Source organism: Hippocampus guttulatus, chromosome 2, assembly GCF_054856545.1.
Source record: "Hippocampus guttulatus isolate MCC_2025c chromosome 2, RoL_Hgut_1.0, whole genome shotgun sequence".
In the NCBI taxonomy this organism is placed as follows: domain Eukaryota; kingdom Metazoa; phylum Chordata; class Actinopteri; order Syngnathiformes; family Syngnathidae; genus Hippocampus; species Hippocampus guttulatus.
The window spans coordinates 23,361,899-23,379,082 of record NC_141262.1 but is presented as its reverse complement, the minus strand read 5'-3'; the positions used below and the strand labels follow the sequence as shown (position 1 = coordinate 23,379,082).

Below are 17,184 nucleotides of genomic sequence, written 5' to 3'. Positions count from 1 at the left end.
CTAACGAAGAACTCCCCCACGCACCACGTAAGGTGGTTAGTGGGCGGTACGCCGCAGCTGCTGGCATCATTCATGCTGGGCCGGTGAGGAGAGCCTCTTTATTTACAGCGCATCATCTGACTGACACCATGAGCAGCACTGGTAAGACATTTTGACTGGAGCTAGCCCGTTGTATTGAAATATTGATACTATGCAACCATGAAAAATGAAGGAAATTCAATTGCTGTCATTCGTACTACATTATTGCTCCTGTCAATGTGTTTGGTCCCCCTACAATATACCTTATTTCCCCTTGGGGTCTGGCGTGGGGTTCTGATGTTGCCACTGCGGATGGTGACCCCCACCTGAAACGCGCACCCAGCAACCATCCCAAGACAAAGTACAGCAGCCTAGTCCCTGTCAAGGTGTTGGTTCCCCCACAATCTTTTTCTCTGTGGTGCTCATCACTGGGTTCTCGGGTTTCTGCTGCAGGTGGCCCCAACAGGAACACCCACCCAGCAACCGTGCCCAGACACAGTGGGACAATTTAGTTGTTGTCAAGGTGTTTGATTTCCCAATAATCCAACCTCTTCACCCTGGTGCCAATCACTGGGTTCTGCAGCCGTCAGTGGCAGATTGTGTCCCTCAAACTAGTAATATCCCTTGAACTAGCCCCTGTCAAGTGTGTTTGGTTATGGTTTTTGGCTCTGAGCTTGTGGCATGTCTGGTGTTCGATGTTTAAGTGAGTGTTTGTATTTTTAAGGTTCATTTTCTCATCAAATACCAACTTTATCTTAGAATAATAAAATTTTGTTCTCATGCCATTACAACTTATTGCATTTGTCATCGTAATGTTATGACATATTTCTGGAAAAGAGGCAACTTTTTCACTCCTATAGCATTGTAGACACGCTTATTTGGCTTTCAGTTTATGAGGGAGGATTATGAAGGGATTCTTGGAAACATGTCTCCCTTGTCGGAAGTCCCTGAACCCAAGACGTTTGGGACCCCCATGATTTAGGTGACCATAAGGCCCCCACCCCAATAGGAAAAATCATTCCCCCAACCACCTAGTGTCATTCTCTTTGCCCGCCATATGCTTCTATTTATACCACATGTCTGGAATAACACAGAGCGAGAGTGAGCGAGAAAGTCACATGACCTGCAGCTCATTCCAGAGCTGGGGATAGAAGGCACACTCTCATTTATTATTACACCACGGCTGCATAGGCGACGATCCAGGAGCTCTGAAAAGCTTACTTGGATATCGTTGACGAAAAGAAGGACGTCATCGGTTGCGATGCCAGAAGAAACAGGTAGGAATGAGTGTGCCGTGCCATGAGCGAAGACAAAAAACATACAGGGTTGTTTTTTTGGTGAAACACCTGCAGCAGGATGAGCCTGCACTTATGTAAGTGTGGAGAACAACTCCACCCTCGAGGCTGCCTGCTTTACCGTGGAGCGTTTCATATTTGAGGATAATTGGTTAGAAAAATTATTCACAAATTTTGCAAGGATGGGGAATATCTATGTGTTTCAGACTCCCTATCTTTGAAAAAAAAATCAGTATAAATATAATGTTTAAAATAAGTCAAAAATGATTTTTTCAATTTTAACTGGAATGATACATTTCTGCATAGTATAGTTTAAAATATGAATACGTTGAAATAAAAGTAATAGGATGGGAAAAATCAGATCCTTTGAACTTCCGTCCATCTATCCATTTTCTAATCCGCTTCTCCTCACGAGGGTCGTGGGTGTGCTGGAGCCTTTCCCAGCTGTCTTCAGGCAGTAGGCGGGGGACACCCTGAACTGGTTGACAAACAACCATTCGCGCTCACAATCACACCATGGGTCAATTTAGAGTGTTCCATGAGCATGCCATGCATGCTTTTGGAATGCGGGAGGAAACCGGACTACCCGGAGAAAACCCACGTAGGTACAGGGAGAACATGCAAACTCCACACAGGAAGGCCAGAGCCAGAATTGAACCCTGCACTTCTGCACTGTGAGGTGGATGTGCAAACTAATCGACCCCTATGACCCCCTCCTTTGAACTTCTGATATCAATTTTTTTTTAGGTCTTAACATTTATATAAAAAAATAGTCGTGTTGTTTTGAATTGAAGATACTAATTATTTTATAACCTATTTATCTTGTTTTTCTAGTATGTATTGTATGTATGAACAGCACGTCTGTTTCTCTTTAAAAATATCCCCCCTCAAAAAAAATGAAGAATGAATATTTCTTAATCTTCTAAAACCACAATTTTCAATAAAGCATATATATATAATATTTTATACATTATTTTACTTGATTCATTATATGTTTATGTTCTTATTCATAAATTCTTAAAGTTGCATATTATGGGATGTCTGGGTCTCTGAATGTTGATCACTTCTGTTGCTAAAAATGTAGTTTTCAAAAAATAATTGTAAATGTACTGTATTTTTTTTTTAAATGGGTTTGGGTTGGAAGAAATCTCCCCCTGCATATAATTGTTTTGTCAAGAAAAAAATGTTTAGTTATTTCCAATATTATACAGCAACAACAATAATATTGCATTCATCCAACTATTTTGAAATACTTACATTTGAGAAACGATTTTCAATTATTTACATGACGTTAAAATGTTTTCAAGCAATATATTTATTTATTTATTATTTTATTTCCTTGGCCCTGTTCCCTGTTAAACCTGCTCGTCTTGTGTTTTGAGCTCTGGTTGAAGAGTTGGCAATCGTGCACGAGGATTTTTTTTTTTTTTTGGGTGACTCATACCCACCCAGTTGGAGATTTAAGCATCCTTTGTATTGCCCATTAGTTGTCAAAATCTTTTCAAACAACGTTCAAGCCATGGGACAATTTCTGAATATTTGGAGCTCCTCTTTCCATTCACGTGTCATATTTCCATTTTGTGAAGGAATGGGCATCAGCGCTGTGGGAAATGAGCACAAACACGCCATTAATCAATACATTTCTTGAACTATTATTTAAATATGGTGACATGGTTGTGGAGTGCTTCGCACATGTGAACGTGACCTGATTGGTTGCTGGAGAATCCACTGTGGTAGGAGCAGGAGACGAGGGGTGGGGGTGGGGAAGCAGAAGTAAAACAGACCAAATCCAGACGTTTGAGGGTGAGGCAAGGTGAAGAAGTAGTCGAATACTTGGTGTGATCTAAACAATTGTGAGGATGTAGAAATATGACTTAAATGGAGATTAAACCATTTTTACAGTGGTAACCACTCTCATATCCACAAAGGGCACTAAGTCAGCTGCAGTGGCACGTGAGCTCGTACGTTAGTGTGACGTGAGCACCGAAAGGATCGGCACTGATATGACATATGTCGCACAAGCCTCGGATCCATTTAAAAGATATATTACGAGCCACATGAGCAACATAGAGTTTGCCCCAGATGTCAATCACGAGCAGAACCACAAAAAAAAGGCAAGACACTCGATGCAAAGACTCTAGGGTCATTTTGGCCATTTCCAGCAACTCCTGTTTCTGTAAATATTTTTTTGCATACATAAGAAAAATGTTGAAACAATTAATTAATGGACATAGTGCTGTTGCACTTCCTTAGACAGCAAAGTCAAGTCAAAGTTGCCCCGTTGGGGTCATGCAAGCATTGGACCACGCCTCCAAATGCAATAGTTCAGGAACAGGAATGCTGCCAAGTATTATGGGGTCTCCTATTTTTAGATGGGGCATACAGTATAGCTTGGCACCTTTAAATGGGGATTCGTGGTATAGCCCCTGTGGGGGGTGGGGGGGGGGGGGACTCATGGAGTCCTGTTTGAGTCTTTTAAAATGTCATTCAATTTCCAGGTGTAGACGAGCTGAAATTAAAGGCTTTAAATTTCACAAATAAAATGATTGAATATACTGTAAATATATTTTCATCAATAAAATAAGCACCGCGGGATCACAGAGTGCCATCCTTCAAGTTTTCATCTTGCTAGTTACGGGGCATACACACATGACCTTGGGCAACGAACCGCATGCTGCTTCACCACGTCGAAAGACAAAGACTTTTATTTTCCGTCGAAGGTCACAGCTGGTTTCAATTCACAAGGGAACTTGAACCTCGGCGCAATGTACACTAAGGGAGGTGGAGATGAAACCGGTTTGCTGACATCAGAACTTCCTGTGAAAATAAAGGCAATTAAGCCAAACCCTTTGGGCAGCTCCCTTCCAAAGCTCCTTCACCAAAGGAGAGAAAAAGGAGCTCGAATAGTGTGAAATATGGACTCCCACACACAACTTCTTGACATCCCTCTGTGTGTTTTTATATTGCCCTTTAGTGATTCAGCAGCAGGCTGTGCAAAGCCCGTCGGCGCAGCAGAAACCAGGACGAGGCCCCGTCCCCTGCCAGAACTGCGGGAAGCCTTGCAAAGGGGAGGCCCTGCGAGTCCAAAATAAACACTTCCACATCAAGTGTTTCGTTTGTAAAGGTGTGTACCACTCACATACGTGTTTGGCCTCAATTTTAATGTTGCAGTGAATTGCGGTCTTGGGAATTGAACTTTATGACTTTGTCAGTCTGCAGCGTCAGTCCAGGAGTGAAAACACCAGCTCTTCACTTACTGAAAATGAAAGGACAGCTATATTTTGACTTGCTAACTTTGTTGGCTTAGCAACCATCCATCCATCCATCCATTTTCCGAACCGCTTGATCCTCACTAGGGTCGCGGGGGGTGCTGGAGCCTATCCCAGCCGTCTTCGGGCAGTAGGCGGGGGACACCCTAAATCGGTTGCCAGCCAATCGCAGGGCACACAGAGACGAACAACCATCCACGCCCACACTCACACCTAGGGACAATTTAGAGCGTCCAATCAGCCTGCCATGCATGTTTTTGGAATGTGGGAGGAAACCAGAGCACCCGGAGAAAACCCACGCAGGCCCGGGGAGAACATGCAAACTCCACACAGGGAGGCCGAAGCTGGAATCGAACCCGGTACCTCTGCACTGTGAAGCCGACGTGCTAACCACTGGACTACCGGGCCGCCCTGGCTTAGCAACCATTTTTCTAAATCCACAAAAGCAGTATATTAAGCGTCACACGAGCAAACAAAAACAGCAGCGTTTTATTTCCTGGAATTTCAAGGATGTCTAATGCAGACATGTTTGACATGCTGACTTCACCAGCCCGGGGAGCTTTACTTCATTATTCTCAACACACAAAAGTAGCAAATTTAGTTCAGTCCGGTCGAGAAAAGCACCCGCTCTTAAGCTCCTGAAATGCCAACACGTTGACTTCTTGGCTAACTTTGACCGCTGAGGCAACCTTACTCCGCTGCTTAATCAACATACTGTAGCAGCATAGTAAGTGTCAGTCCTGTAAAGAAAAAAAAAACTCCAGCTAACTTAAGTTACTGAAATTCCAAACATGGAGACATGTTGACTCACTAACTTAGCCAGCCTGGGGAACCTTACTCCATTACGCAATCAATACTGCACCATCGTAAATGTCAGTGCAGTAAAAGAAAACAGCAGACTGAAATTCCAAGGATGTAAAAATATTGATGGGCAAACTTCACCTTTTTTCAGGAACCTAACTTAACCCTCCTGAAATGCCATTTGAGTTAATAGGTCAATTTGACCCATTACCCAAACTAACACAAAAATAATAATAATAATAAAAAAATCTGACTATTAACTCCATTCATCGCCATTCATTAATATTTATAGTAGACTTTACACAATGTTTTAGTGATGTCACATAGAATTTCTTTTCATTAATTTTTCAGGAACATTAATAGTGATCCTGGGTCACTTTGACCCAGTATCCCAAAAAGTGTCGGAAAGAGGAAAATAAATTACGCCAAAATACTCATTCTGCAAAAAGGTGTGATGTTTTCCAATGGGTCAACTTGAACCGCAACATACTAGGAGTGTTCGTTTTTCTCATCATATGAAAGCAGCGTAGCAGCCATCCACAGACACATCCCGACGTCTATTTGGGACAGGACGGGTCGAATAACTTGACTGTGGGATATACACTGCATACCTCTCACATTCTTGCAAAAAGCCCAAACAAACCTTCACACATTACTGGCAGTTGGCATGCATGTTTGTGCAAAATGCTTCGGCTCGGAAGTCAACATGAAAGGCTTGCGTAAGTCGAAGGAAAGTACAGATTCTGGAAAAAAAAAAATCCACTCCCACCTATTGGCCGCCATGCGGCTCTATTGTATTGGACGGCTTACTTACTGTGCGATTGATGGAACTGCTTGTTCTTTGGTCCTGGCTAGTGTGCGGATGCGAACTGGCCAATGGAGGCTTCTTCCTGCGACAGGGCGAGTACATGTGCACGCTGGATTACCAGCGTCTGTACGGTACTCGCTGCTTCGGCTGCCAGGACTTCATCGAAGGAGAGGTGGTGTCCGCCCTGGGCAAGACCTACCACCCCCACTGCTTCGTCTGTTCCTCATGCAAGTAAGAAACTACAAAACCAAGTTGCATTGTGTGTTACTGTCCATGTGATTAAAAAAAAAAAAAGCCACCACCAGCCTTTACAGTCTTTCAGGTACATTAAAAAAAATATTCAGTTTAGTTCTCACATAAATGCATTTAGCTCAGCCGATTTCTTTATTTTTCTCAAGCTGCTCCCTGTTGAGAAACAAAAGAGACATTTTCGCTGGAATGTTGGTGAATTTAGCTGAGCAGATTTCTTTATTTTTATCAAGCTGTCTTATCCTTAGAACTCAAATTTCAATTACTCTAGATTGGAATGAATTGAGCTTGAGTAAATTTTAGCTCCCGCATCCATGGAATTTGTTTCGCTCAAGTGATCTCCTCTCTTACAATAGTAACGAAACATTAATTCTCTAATGTAGGTAAATTTTAGGAGCAATTTAGTAATTATGAGGAGCAAATTTTTTGCATGGGACAAGGGTTTTATTAACCGTTTCATGTGCCCTGTAACATGATAACATGATAAGCTGTCCACTGGAGTAACCGCTGTCCCCGAAAGGGTTCAACCATTAAAATATGCCAAAATAACGGTGAGGTTGAATGTAGGGCTGCAGCTTTCAAATATTTCAGCATTTGAATGTCCGACTGAAAGTTCTATCGAATGATCGTCTCTTAGGATAAACTACTGTATATGTTGACTCGATGCATTTTAATCAATAGTGAAAAAAACTATTGGTTTCCTTTTTTTTTTTTAATCTAATCAACAGTTTTTATTCCTTAGATTCACTTGGTGCATAGGAACAAATGGTCTTAGGTGGTCTACAAAGATGTTCGGTGCGGCAACAAAAACACAAGGCATGAAGTAAAAGAGAAGCTTTGACAGCCTTTGTGGAACTTCACTTGAGATGCTAGCGTTGTATCATGCAGCATAGTAACACTGAAGGTTCAAATCTGTGCGTTTATGATCTTAGACCAGCTAACTGGGAACACGACAAATATTGAAAGAAGACTAATTTTGCTCACGTGAAATCGCATAAAATGAAGCCCTCGCGAGAGCAAATGGTTGAAATGGTGAAGTATATAAAATCCTCTCATCACTTACCATAAAAGAGTTTGGATGATTTACATAATAAGCTTTAAGAGGGATTTTAATGCTTTTATCTAGCTCAGGAACTATGATTTTTTTTAAATTCTCAAATTTGCCCTTATTAGTAGATGAGAACCATCCATTAAAAAAATCTTTTGTGGTAAATGTTATTAGGTTAACTTAAGCTGTTGGGTAATTGTAACAGATTTCCAAACAGGACTAACTGGCCCAAACTGCAACACTCATCTTTTGCCAAAATTGAATTAAAGTAGGGGTTAGTGAGTGTTTGTGTGTGTGTGTGTGTGGTTTTTTTGGTTGGGTTTTTGGTTTTGTTACTTCTGCAAATGACTCGGAGCTAAAAATCCATCTTGTTTGCCTTGCAGCGTGAAAGGGCACTCTGATTTTTCTCAACCTGCTGCATTATCATCCATTAATGTTCCAGGCAGCCGTTCCCAGCTGGTGACCGAGTGACTTTTAATGGGAAGGAGTGCATCTGTCAAAATTGTACCCAGCCTCTTCCTGCGAACAGTCCTGCACCCATCCAGGCTGTCCACAGTCAGTAATGCCTTCGTAATACCGTTTGAGGTTTGCACATGTATTGGTACATATCAAAAGTCAACCGGACCTTTGGTTTGGTTCCCATCTAGACTGCTGCGGCTGCGGGAAAGAGTTTCAGAATGAACAGTCCCTCGTAGCCCTGGACAAACACTGGCACCTCGGCTGCTTCAAGTGCAAAGTGTGTAACAAGGTCCTCAATGCCGAGTACATTAGCAAGTGAGTCCTCCGACGGCGGCCGGCCACTAAGACATTTGAGTCCTTTCAACGGGCTCCTTTGTGTTTTTACAAAGGGACGGGATTCCCTTTTGCGAAATGGACTACCACGCCATGTTCGGCATCCAGTGTGAGAGCTGCAAGAAATATATCACCGGGAAAGTCCTGGAGGTAAGACAGCGTTGTCGCCATTCATGTACCGCAACGTACTGATGAGATTCTAAGTTCGGGCTCCACACTTGAGTACAGAAGGCAACTTGCTGGCTCCTTACGGAAGGCAACTCGCTGGCTCTACCTAGTGGTCAGATGGCAGTTCCAAGTTTGTTTGGGTTTGTTTGTCGATCAACAGGCTGGGGAGAAGCACTACCACCCATCATGTGCCCGCTGTGCCCGTTGTGAGCAGATGTTTGCGGAAGGAGAAGAGATGTACCTCCAAGGTAGAGTGCCGAAAAACTTAAAAGGGTGAACATACAGTAGCTTGATGGCTGTCACAGAGGACTAAAAACGTGCTCCATTTCTGTAGGATCTTCAATCTGGCATCCCCCATGCAGACAAGCAGCAAAGCAGGAGGAGAAGAATAAGGTAAGGACCCAGACAAATATTCGATATATTAAGAAAACAAAACAAAAAACTAAAGGTAATCCTAAAACGAATAAAAACTGAGGTTAAAAAAAAACATTTTTGAAAAATAAAATTAATAAAAGCTAATAAACTTGCTGTAAAAACAAATTTAAAAACATTGGATTAAATATAAAAAGTCAAAATAAAAACAAAGCTGGAAAAAAACAATTAAAAAAAATACTATAATCTGGTTCCAGGTGACTCGGACTTCATCTGAGAGCATCACGTCTGTCCCGGCATCTAGTGCCTCGGGCTCTCCCAACAGAGTCATTTTTGTAAGACACTGCCAGAGACTCCACCCAACTCCACTCTCCAGCTGTTAGCAATTCTTTCATTGCCGTTTTTTGGGTGGGGCTCATTCTGGTCGCTAGGCCAAGCTCGGAGAAGAGATGCTCGACTACAAGGACCTGGCAGCCCTTCCGAAGACCAAAGCCATCTACAACATAGACCGGCCCGACATGCTCTCGTACTCGCCCTACGTCAGCTACGCGTCTGAAGAAAGGCACTATGGCGAGGTAGACTTGAGGGCTGGCAAGGGTCTGGGGTCGGTGGTCGGTATCTGGGCTCGTCCTTATCGCAAAAAGTTGATTCTCCGTTCAACTAGGCTTTGTTCATCCAGGGCGATGGGGAGAAATCACCGTGTCAACATAGGCCTTCTAGCCCCAGTTCCAACAGCTCCATGGGGGGCTACGGACGCTACACACCTTCTCGTTCCCCTCAAAACAACAGCCGACCAGGTATTGCTATTGACTATCTGTTGTTATCATATCACTTTAAGTATGATCCATCGATTGTGCAGTGTTCCAGCGTTTGGTGTTGTTCCGTAACCCATGAGAATTGGGAGTCACCTTCATCAATCATTTGCATTTTCCTCATTCTGTGACACAATATTTGACATTCAGGACCAGAAATAGATTGCCCGAGTACAATCGGGCCCCTCCCGCGTGGCGTCAAGTTCACCTCCAGCTTGGCCAGGGCTTCCCCTTCACATCAAGCGCACCATTCCAAGGGGGCTGAAGGGTGTAGCGGCGCAAGTGGCACCGCGCTATTGGGTGGAGGTAGCGGTGTGTCGTTACACCTGAACCCCACCACGTTGTCCATGCTGCAGCAGCACAACTTCATCCCTTACTTCCGAGGTATCCCTCCATCGAGGCCTCATTCAATGCAGACAGTGGACTATTTGCTGGCGGGGTGGACAAAAGCTCCTGCATAAGACTGCCAATCTGTTAAGGAGCGTATCAGGCGTCTATTAGTGCGGAATAAATAAATATATTGTTGGTATGAATGCAGGCAGCCTGGTGATCGAGTTGTAAAGCGCGTCGACCTCGCAGTGCAAAGGTCGTAGGTTCGATCCAGACTCTGGCCTTCCTGTGTGGAATTTGCATAATTCTCCCCGTGCCTGCGTGGGTTTTCTCCGGGTACTCCGGTTTCCTCCCACATTCTAAAAACACGCATGGCAGGTTAATGGGACACTCTAAATTGTCCCCAGATGTGCGTGTGGGCGCAGATGGTTGTTCGTCTCTGTGTGCCCTGCGATTGGCTGGCAAACGGTTCAGGGTGTCCCCCGCCTACTGCCCGAAGACAGCTGGGATAGGCTCCAGCACCCTCCCGCGACCCTTGTGAGGATAAAGTGGGTTGGAAAATGGATGGATGGATGGATGATGGTAAAATGCATTTTTATGACACCAAAAAATAACACATTATTCATTTCCTGAGAGTAAAAATGATAATGAATCCAAACAGTATCTAAATACTATGTGTTACACCTTATGAAATACCCCCCCCCCCCCGCTAAAAATATCCCATTGTACAAAGTATTATGACTTGTGTGGCTCAGCGAACAGTCGATTAGTGTTCTTTTCGTCTTACCATTCGTATCCATTGTCACCTTCAGCTTTACAAATGCCACGGTCTCTCAGGACCGTTGCATTCCATCAATGGCACCAGCAAATCCCCCATTGTCTGTATTTCATTTGGGCTGCACTGGACTTGAAGAATGGTGTGCTGTGATGCATCCCGACTGTTTCACCAAACATAACCGTATGTTTCGTTTGAAGCATGACATCCTAATAATCTCCTAATTATCTCTCAGGATTCAAACAAGACACGCTACCTAGGACATCCTTGCATCTTGCATTTCCTTCCCCTAATGGTAAAACGCCAGTTCTCTCCTGTCCCTCCGCCTCAGTGGAACGGTTAGCCGTTTTTTGTGATGTCGTATGCTATCGTGGTGTCGTCAAGTCCATTTGGTTTTTACGTTCCGTTTGCCCCACGCTCATCTGTGTGTGGACTTGTCAAGCTCGTCACCACTTCGGGGATGTTTGCAGAGGTACAGTCACCGTACATTGCGTTTGTCATTCACTTCATGAACTGACTCGTCTGTCCGCACTTTCTACTACCTTTTTGATACCATACGTGCACATACTCTTTTCAAATGTGAGGTGCCTGAGCTTGGTCAACTCGCCCCCATTATCGACGTGACAAGCAGAGATTCATCTCCTAACCCGTAGCTTCCACTCAAAAGCTGTGCTGATCTCAAATCCAAAGCGATGCAACGCCACCATCAACAGGAATCTTTTTGTCAGTAAGCTGAATTTCACAAAGTTGGGCGAGACCCCCTTGGTCTCGGTTGGAGACCGGTCCAAGCTGCTTTAACAGCACCGCTGTGTGTGTTTGTGGTCCGAGTGGTGGTCTCCCACAACCAGTGACTCCCATCACCCAGTCTCGCCTGCGACAGTGAAGGGGTTCTCAACCCAGGGGACAGTGAGCCCTATCTTCATGGTCCACCAAATAATTTGCAATAAATTCTTTTGCATCGTTTTAAAAAGTGCATAGCTGCATACGGGGTTAATAAATCAAACTTCCTGAATGAAATCCTCCCCCATATCTTCGATCTGGGCCAATTAAAAGTTCTGATTTGATGATGAAGTATCATCGCATAAATCTGATATCCCTGCATTGATTTTTTTTTTTTTAAATATGTCTTTCTTCCCTTGTTAAACTTTGCCTTAGTATCGTAATATTACAGCTTTAGTCTTGTGAGATTACGATTTTTCATCGCAACAAAATATGGGAAATGAGGTTACAAATCACAACTTTATTGTTATAACGTTGCAACTTTTCTGTCTTTAAAAAATATATATCGGTTTGTTATTGTGAGATAGCCAACCTCCCTACGCAATTTAGGGTGAAACATGATTATGTTTAAGGATTCCTTGTGAAAGAAATTCTCCCTGGAACCCAAAAGTTTGAGAACCCCTAACGTCGTGTGGTGTATCCATTTGAACACATTGCTCATGAGAAACTCCACGACAGCGGCCACCCACTAACCCGACCACTCTTTGCTCTTTTGTACCCAATGCCCACTCGTCCGTTCCCGACCGGAGGAAGTGAAAGTGGTCGGAGTACCCCCAGCCTCTCCGCCTACTCTGACGGCAAATCCCCATCGTCCACCTCGACGTACGTGGCTGCCCCTCGCCATTTCCATATACCAGGTAGGCATGTAAACCCACAAGGGTGTTGTTGTTGCTCCAATGAATTGCGTATTATTTGATGGATTTAATTTGCTCATAAATAACCTCTCATTTCCCTCCGACACAGATTGGTGACTGTTATTACATCTAAAGGCAATGCATGGATGAGATGATTTTATTTTATTTTTCTAACTTGGAAAATGAAACATTTGTGTTCACTTGGGCTCTGCAGTTTTGTTTTGTTTTGTTTTTTTGAGCTTCTCATCCCCAAATAACTGCTAACTCATGCTTCTCTCTCTCGCCCTCTGTCTCTCCGATGTTTGCTTCTTTCATTTGATTTCCCTCTCTTTGCTGATTCCCATTTCCAGAGACTGAGGTCAAAGATAATATCTATAGAAAACCCCCCATCTACAAACAGCATGGTACAGTCCACTTCCTATTTAACACTTCCCTCTCTTGGTTCAATGTTTTGCATGCACCTTTTCTGCGCCTCATTCCTGGCAGACTCATCAGAATTACATGCATTGGGTAAAGATAATGCATTTTCCATAACGTAGCTACTTGCTAAGTTTGAGAACATCTCGAGACAAGAACATAGAAGACGCAATGAAGCTCAGACGGGAACAAACTATGACGCCTTCTGGACCTTATCTTGGAAAAATACAACTTACTGTGTTTGTCGTAGAATGTTGACTTTTTAATCCTGCTCTCTGTGTGACTGTGTTTGACTCTTGCGCAGCTTCCAGAACATCCTGGCAGGATGGCGATGATGGCAAGGTGAGCGAGTCATTTCCTATTTACCGTCACCCTTCTTTGTTTTTCCTCAAATGTTTTTCGTCGCCTGCTGTGACGTCCCTTTTTTTCCTGTTTGGATACATTTATCTTATTACTTTCCAGAAGAAATGGTGTCTTTTTCGAAGATATACTGTAGAATATATAAATTTCAGCAAAGTTTAAAAGCTTTAATTTCTAAAACTTTATTTCTGGTTAATCAGAGGCAGCCAGTTATCAGAGGGTGTGCATACATGTGCAAACACATTATCGCAATTGTTTGTTACTTCACCTCAAAAATAATTCCATTTTTGTTTTCAGTTGAAGTACTACATACAAGTTATGTATCAAAGTAATGCTGGAAAGAGTTTTGATTTTTTATTTTTATGACAAAAGCCTGTTATTTGAATATGGGTGTGTAGATGTTTTATATTCATTTAAGTATGATTTTTATGCACAAAATGTTCAAGAATGAAGTTGTGTTTATTTCTTTTTTTTTTGCAATATAATCTTATTTTTATAAAACTAAATGTTTACGTTTTCAAGAATGTTGTCCAAGTTCTGCCAAAACGATTTCCATTTATTGAGAATTTAGTTCCATTTTTTCCAAAATTACCTTTTTTCTTGAAAAAGGTAATTTTTCAAGAAGATTGTCCTATTGCCTCCTGAGAACCAAAGGCAGTAACTTGTTATCCCACCAAAATATGTAATTGCTCTTGTGAAGATTACAACTGAGTTTTTCTTCCCTCCATTTTAGAGGAGCACTTGGATGATCATGAAGAGTGACATTGATGGGCACATGGGTCCCGAAGACCACGACCCGTCCAAGTCAACCTGCAGTTTGCCAATGAAAACCTCTCGGCCAAGTGAGTCACATGTTTGTTTGGAAAGTTGGTGCCAATTAAAAAGACCTCCGATTAAAATTAATGTCTTTTTTTTTTTTTAATCTGTTGTCAGATTTTCCTCATTATAAATCTGCATCCTTGCCTGGTTACGGAAGGAACGGCATCTACAAGGTGAGCTACAAAAAAATTGAACATAGCAGAGTGTAGCTGGTGCTTATTTGAGAGAGGCATCAATTTGAAGGGAGGCCTTCATTGGTCTGATTTTGATACACGGTGCTTATAAAAAGTCTACACTCCTCTTCTTCACGGTGGAGGGAATCATGAGGAGTCATATCCAAACGACCAATCATTGTAAGCGCAAAACCTGAAGAAATATGTCAGGAAAAGCCTACTAGAACATCTAAGCTAGTTTTGGGGTTAATCGGAGGCACTTTAATTGATGGCAGCTGTGTGCTGAGTCCCATTTAGCAAGAATTTAAATTTGATTGGTTAACCTGCGCACAGACACATCCCTAATTACAAGAGGGTGTGCATACTTTTGCAACCATATTGTTTCTGTTTTTTTGTTTTTACCTTAGCTCTCTAAAATATTATTGAAATGCTTTATTTTGATCTTTTTTTTTTCATGTTATTATTTTTTTAATTTATATATTTTTTGAAAGGCTTCTGAGATGGTTGAAGATGAAGTCGATCCAGACTCCCAAAGCTGGGGAGGCATGAGAGGTACGTTCCCCCCCCCCCCCCCGGCTCCTTCTTGCAATACAATTTAATTTTTTTCATGTGTTTCATCATATTAATTCTCCATTTTTTTTCCTTTTTTTTTTTTTTTTTTTTTTTTGGGGGGTTGCTCAGAATACAAGGTAAGATTACAGTTTCAGGAGCATGTAGGAATATTTTCCAATCAGATAATATGAGCATTGAATGCATTGTCAAATGATACCTGCAGGTGTACCCTTACGAAATGTTGGCGGTAACACATCGAGTCAAAGTGAAGCTTCCCCGAGACATCGATCGCACCCGACTGGAGGTGAGCCGAACTCAACGTTTGCTCAGCTCATTCCATAATCACTGCATAGGGATTTTTAGTAGACTTTGCAGGAACCATCAAGGTCCTCGACATAAAAATCCCGAAATAGTGACAAAGCCAATAATTCTGAACCCATTCGCTGATTTTTGCCTCTCCCGGTTCGCCAGAGACATCTGTCGCCTGAAGACTTCCAGAAGGTGTTCGGAATGACTCTGGATCAATTTGAGCGTCTGGCCCTGTGGAAAAGAAACGACATGAAGAAGAGGGCTCGTCTTTTTTAGAAAGGAGCCCGCCAATGGTCAGCGCTTGCCACCCCGCCCGCGCCCCCTCGCCCCAAAAGCTTTATGTGTGCAATACGATGGCGATGTTGGACTGGCGACCTTCCGGATGAGCTGCAGGAATCTTTGCATGCCCCGTGCCTGTCGCGCCTCCCGCACTCAAACATCTCTATTAAGCTTTTTTTCACGCCCGTGTTACCTTCCCGTCATTTTGCCCGAAAATCCAAAATTCACATTAATTGCCTTGCAAAGTTCCCCATTTTACAGGTTCAAAATTAGCTTTTTTTTTCCCTCAATTAATTCCCGTGGAATTATGATCTTTTTTTTTCTCACATACTACCAGTTTATTCTTGTCACATTACACGTTCTTCTTCATCATATTCTGACTTTTTTTTCTCATAATAATACAACTTTTTAAAATCAAAATATTGCAACCGTATTCTTGTTTTTTCTGCATAAGGCAGAAAAGGTTGTATTGTTATGAGAAAGTCTTGATTTGTTTTCCTCTGTTATTGTGACGACTTTACTCTTGTAATATGCCGACTACATTCTTGTAAAATGACAACTTTTTCAAAGTATCGTGACTTTATGTCTTGTGTTTCGACGACTTTATTTTTGTTATGTTCGAACATACGTTTAACGCATTCTGGTAACACTGGGAGAATTCTTGAAAATGTTCTCATAATTCTTGAGTTTTTCTCGTAACATGACAACTTTTTTTCTCTCATTACGATGACTTCAATCATATGACTTGACTCATGTAACATGACAACTTTTTCTTGTCATATTTCAGCATTTTCTTGTTTACGATTACGATTGCTTCCTCCTGACATTTTGACATTTTTTCTTTCAATGTTAAAACCTTATTCTTGTAAAGTTGCATCTTTTTCAGGTAATATTACAAATTTCATCTCATAATATCAGGACCTTTCTTGTTGTATTATGACTTTAGTTTCCGAATTGTTTATGTAATGGTCGGATTTCATTCTCATAACTTTACAACATTTCTCATATTATTATGACTTTATTCTCATAACATTCTGACTTTTTCTCTTGATATTACAAGTTTACTCTTGTAAGTTTGCAGCATTTTCAGGCAATGTTATGATTTTATTATAACATTGTGACTTTTCTCCTAGTTTGGTTTCTTTTTTGTGGTTTGCTGCTAAATTCTCATCAGAACATAAGATGCCGTGCTTTTGTGTGTGTGGGGGGGGCGGGTATGTTTTGCACTCGTCTCAATTGTTTGGATTCACACACACTGTACCATCTTTTCTTTATGTTTTCGATCTCACATTGAATGACTGTTGGAGCCATGAATCCAAAACTATGACATAGTGTATAAAATCGTTTTAGCTTTATTTATCCAAGCCGCTTTGTTTGTCGCTCAAACGCATCATGGAATACTGCTAAAGTAAAACTCACAACAATACTGCAAGATGTACCGTATGTAAGCATCTACTACTGACAACATAGACATATACAGTATATTGTATAGGATTTATTTCTGTATACAAGCAATGCATGATAATGATACCTTTCTGTCAAAAATGATATTGAGTGAAATGAAGGATCAGCTGCTCGCCATAACTTATTTAGTTGTGATATGATGGAAGGGATTTTTTTTGAAGTTACATACATACATATCGATTTTTTTTTTTTTGCGCCTTGTAAGTCAAACACTAACTGTTCACTCTTTCTAATATTCCTCTGCCATTAAAGTGCTTTATCCAACCGCAGCCTTGCCAACTGTCGACTGAAATTATTCCGCCAATACAGTAGTGTAGTTTTGATTTAAATTTGGTTTTGAAAGTACAGTATTGATATTTTATTTGTCATTTTACAATTAATATAAATATGTAAATTGATGTTTTAAAATGTGTAGCTAGATTTTTAAAATAAGATTTCTA

The 17,184-nt window shown here is 41.8% G+C and overlaps 1 protein-coding gene across 1 annotated transcript; it reads left to right on the top strand.

Moving 5' to 3' along the window:
• Window positions 1–522: 522 nt before the first annotated feature.
• ablim2 (actin binding LIM protein family, member 2) lies at window positions 523–17,013 on the top strand. Its single transcript, XM_086104700.1, has 21 exons — window positions 523–1,295; window positions 4,288–4,437; window positions 6,239–6,422; window positions 7,931–8,043; window positions 8,136–8,262; window positions 8,337–8,430; window positions 8,609–8,696; window positions 8,783–8,841; window positions 9,078–9,155; window positions 9,252–9,395; window positions 9,500–9,617; window positions 9,783–10,016; window positions 12,267–12,374; window positions 12,722–12,775; window positions 13,093–13,130; window positions 13,882–13,990; window positions 14,082–14,140; window positions 14,632–14,692; window positions 14,822–14,829; window positions 14,916–14,996; window positions 15,164–17,013. The coding sequence occupies exons 1-21, from the start codon at window positions 1,280–1,282 to the stop codon at window positions 15,275–15,277; spliced, it is 2,037 nt and encodes a 678-aa protein (XP_085960826.1). The 5' UTR covers window positions 523–1,279; the 3' UTR covers window positions 15,278–17,013.
• The last annotated feature ends 171 nt before the right edge of the window (window positions 17,014–17,184 follow it).

What these genes read in the sequence shown, in the direction of transcription:
- ablim2 (XM_086104700.1), top strand. An exon ending in TTCGTCTGTTCCTCATGCAA is followed by an intron (nt 6,423 to 7,930) that starts GTAAGAAACTAC and finishes TTAATGTTCCAG; the next exon opens with GCAGCCGTTCCCAGCTGGTG. An exon ending in ACCCATCCAGGCTGTCCACA is followed by an intron (nt 8,044 to 8,135) that starts GTCAGTAATGCC and finishes GTTCCCATCTAG; the next exon opens with ACTGCTGCGGCTGCGGGAAA.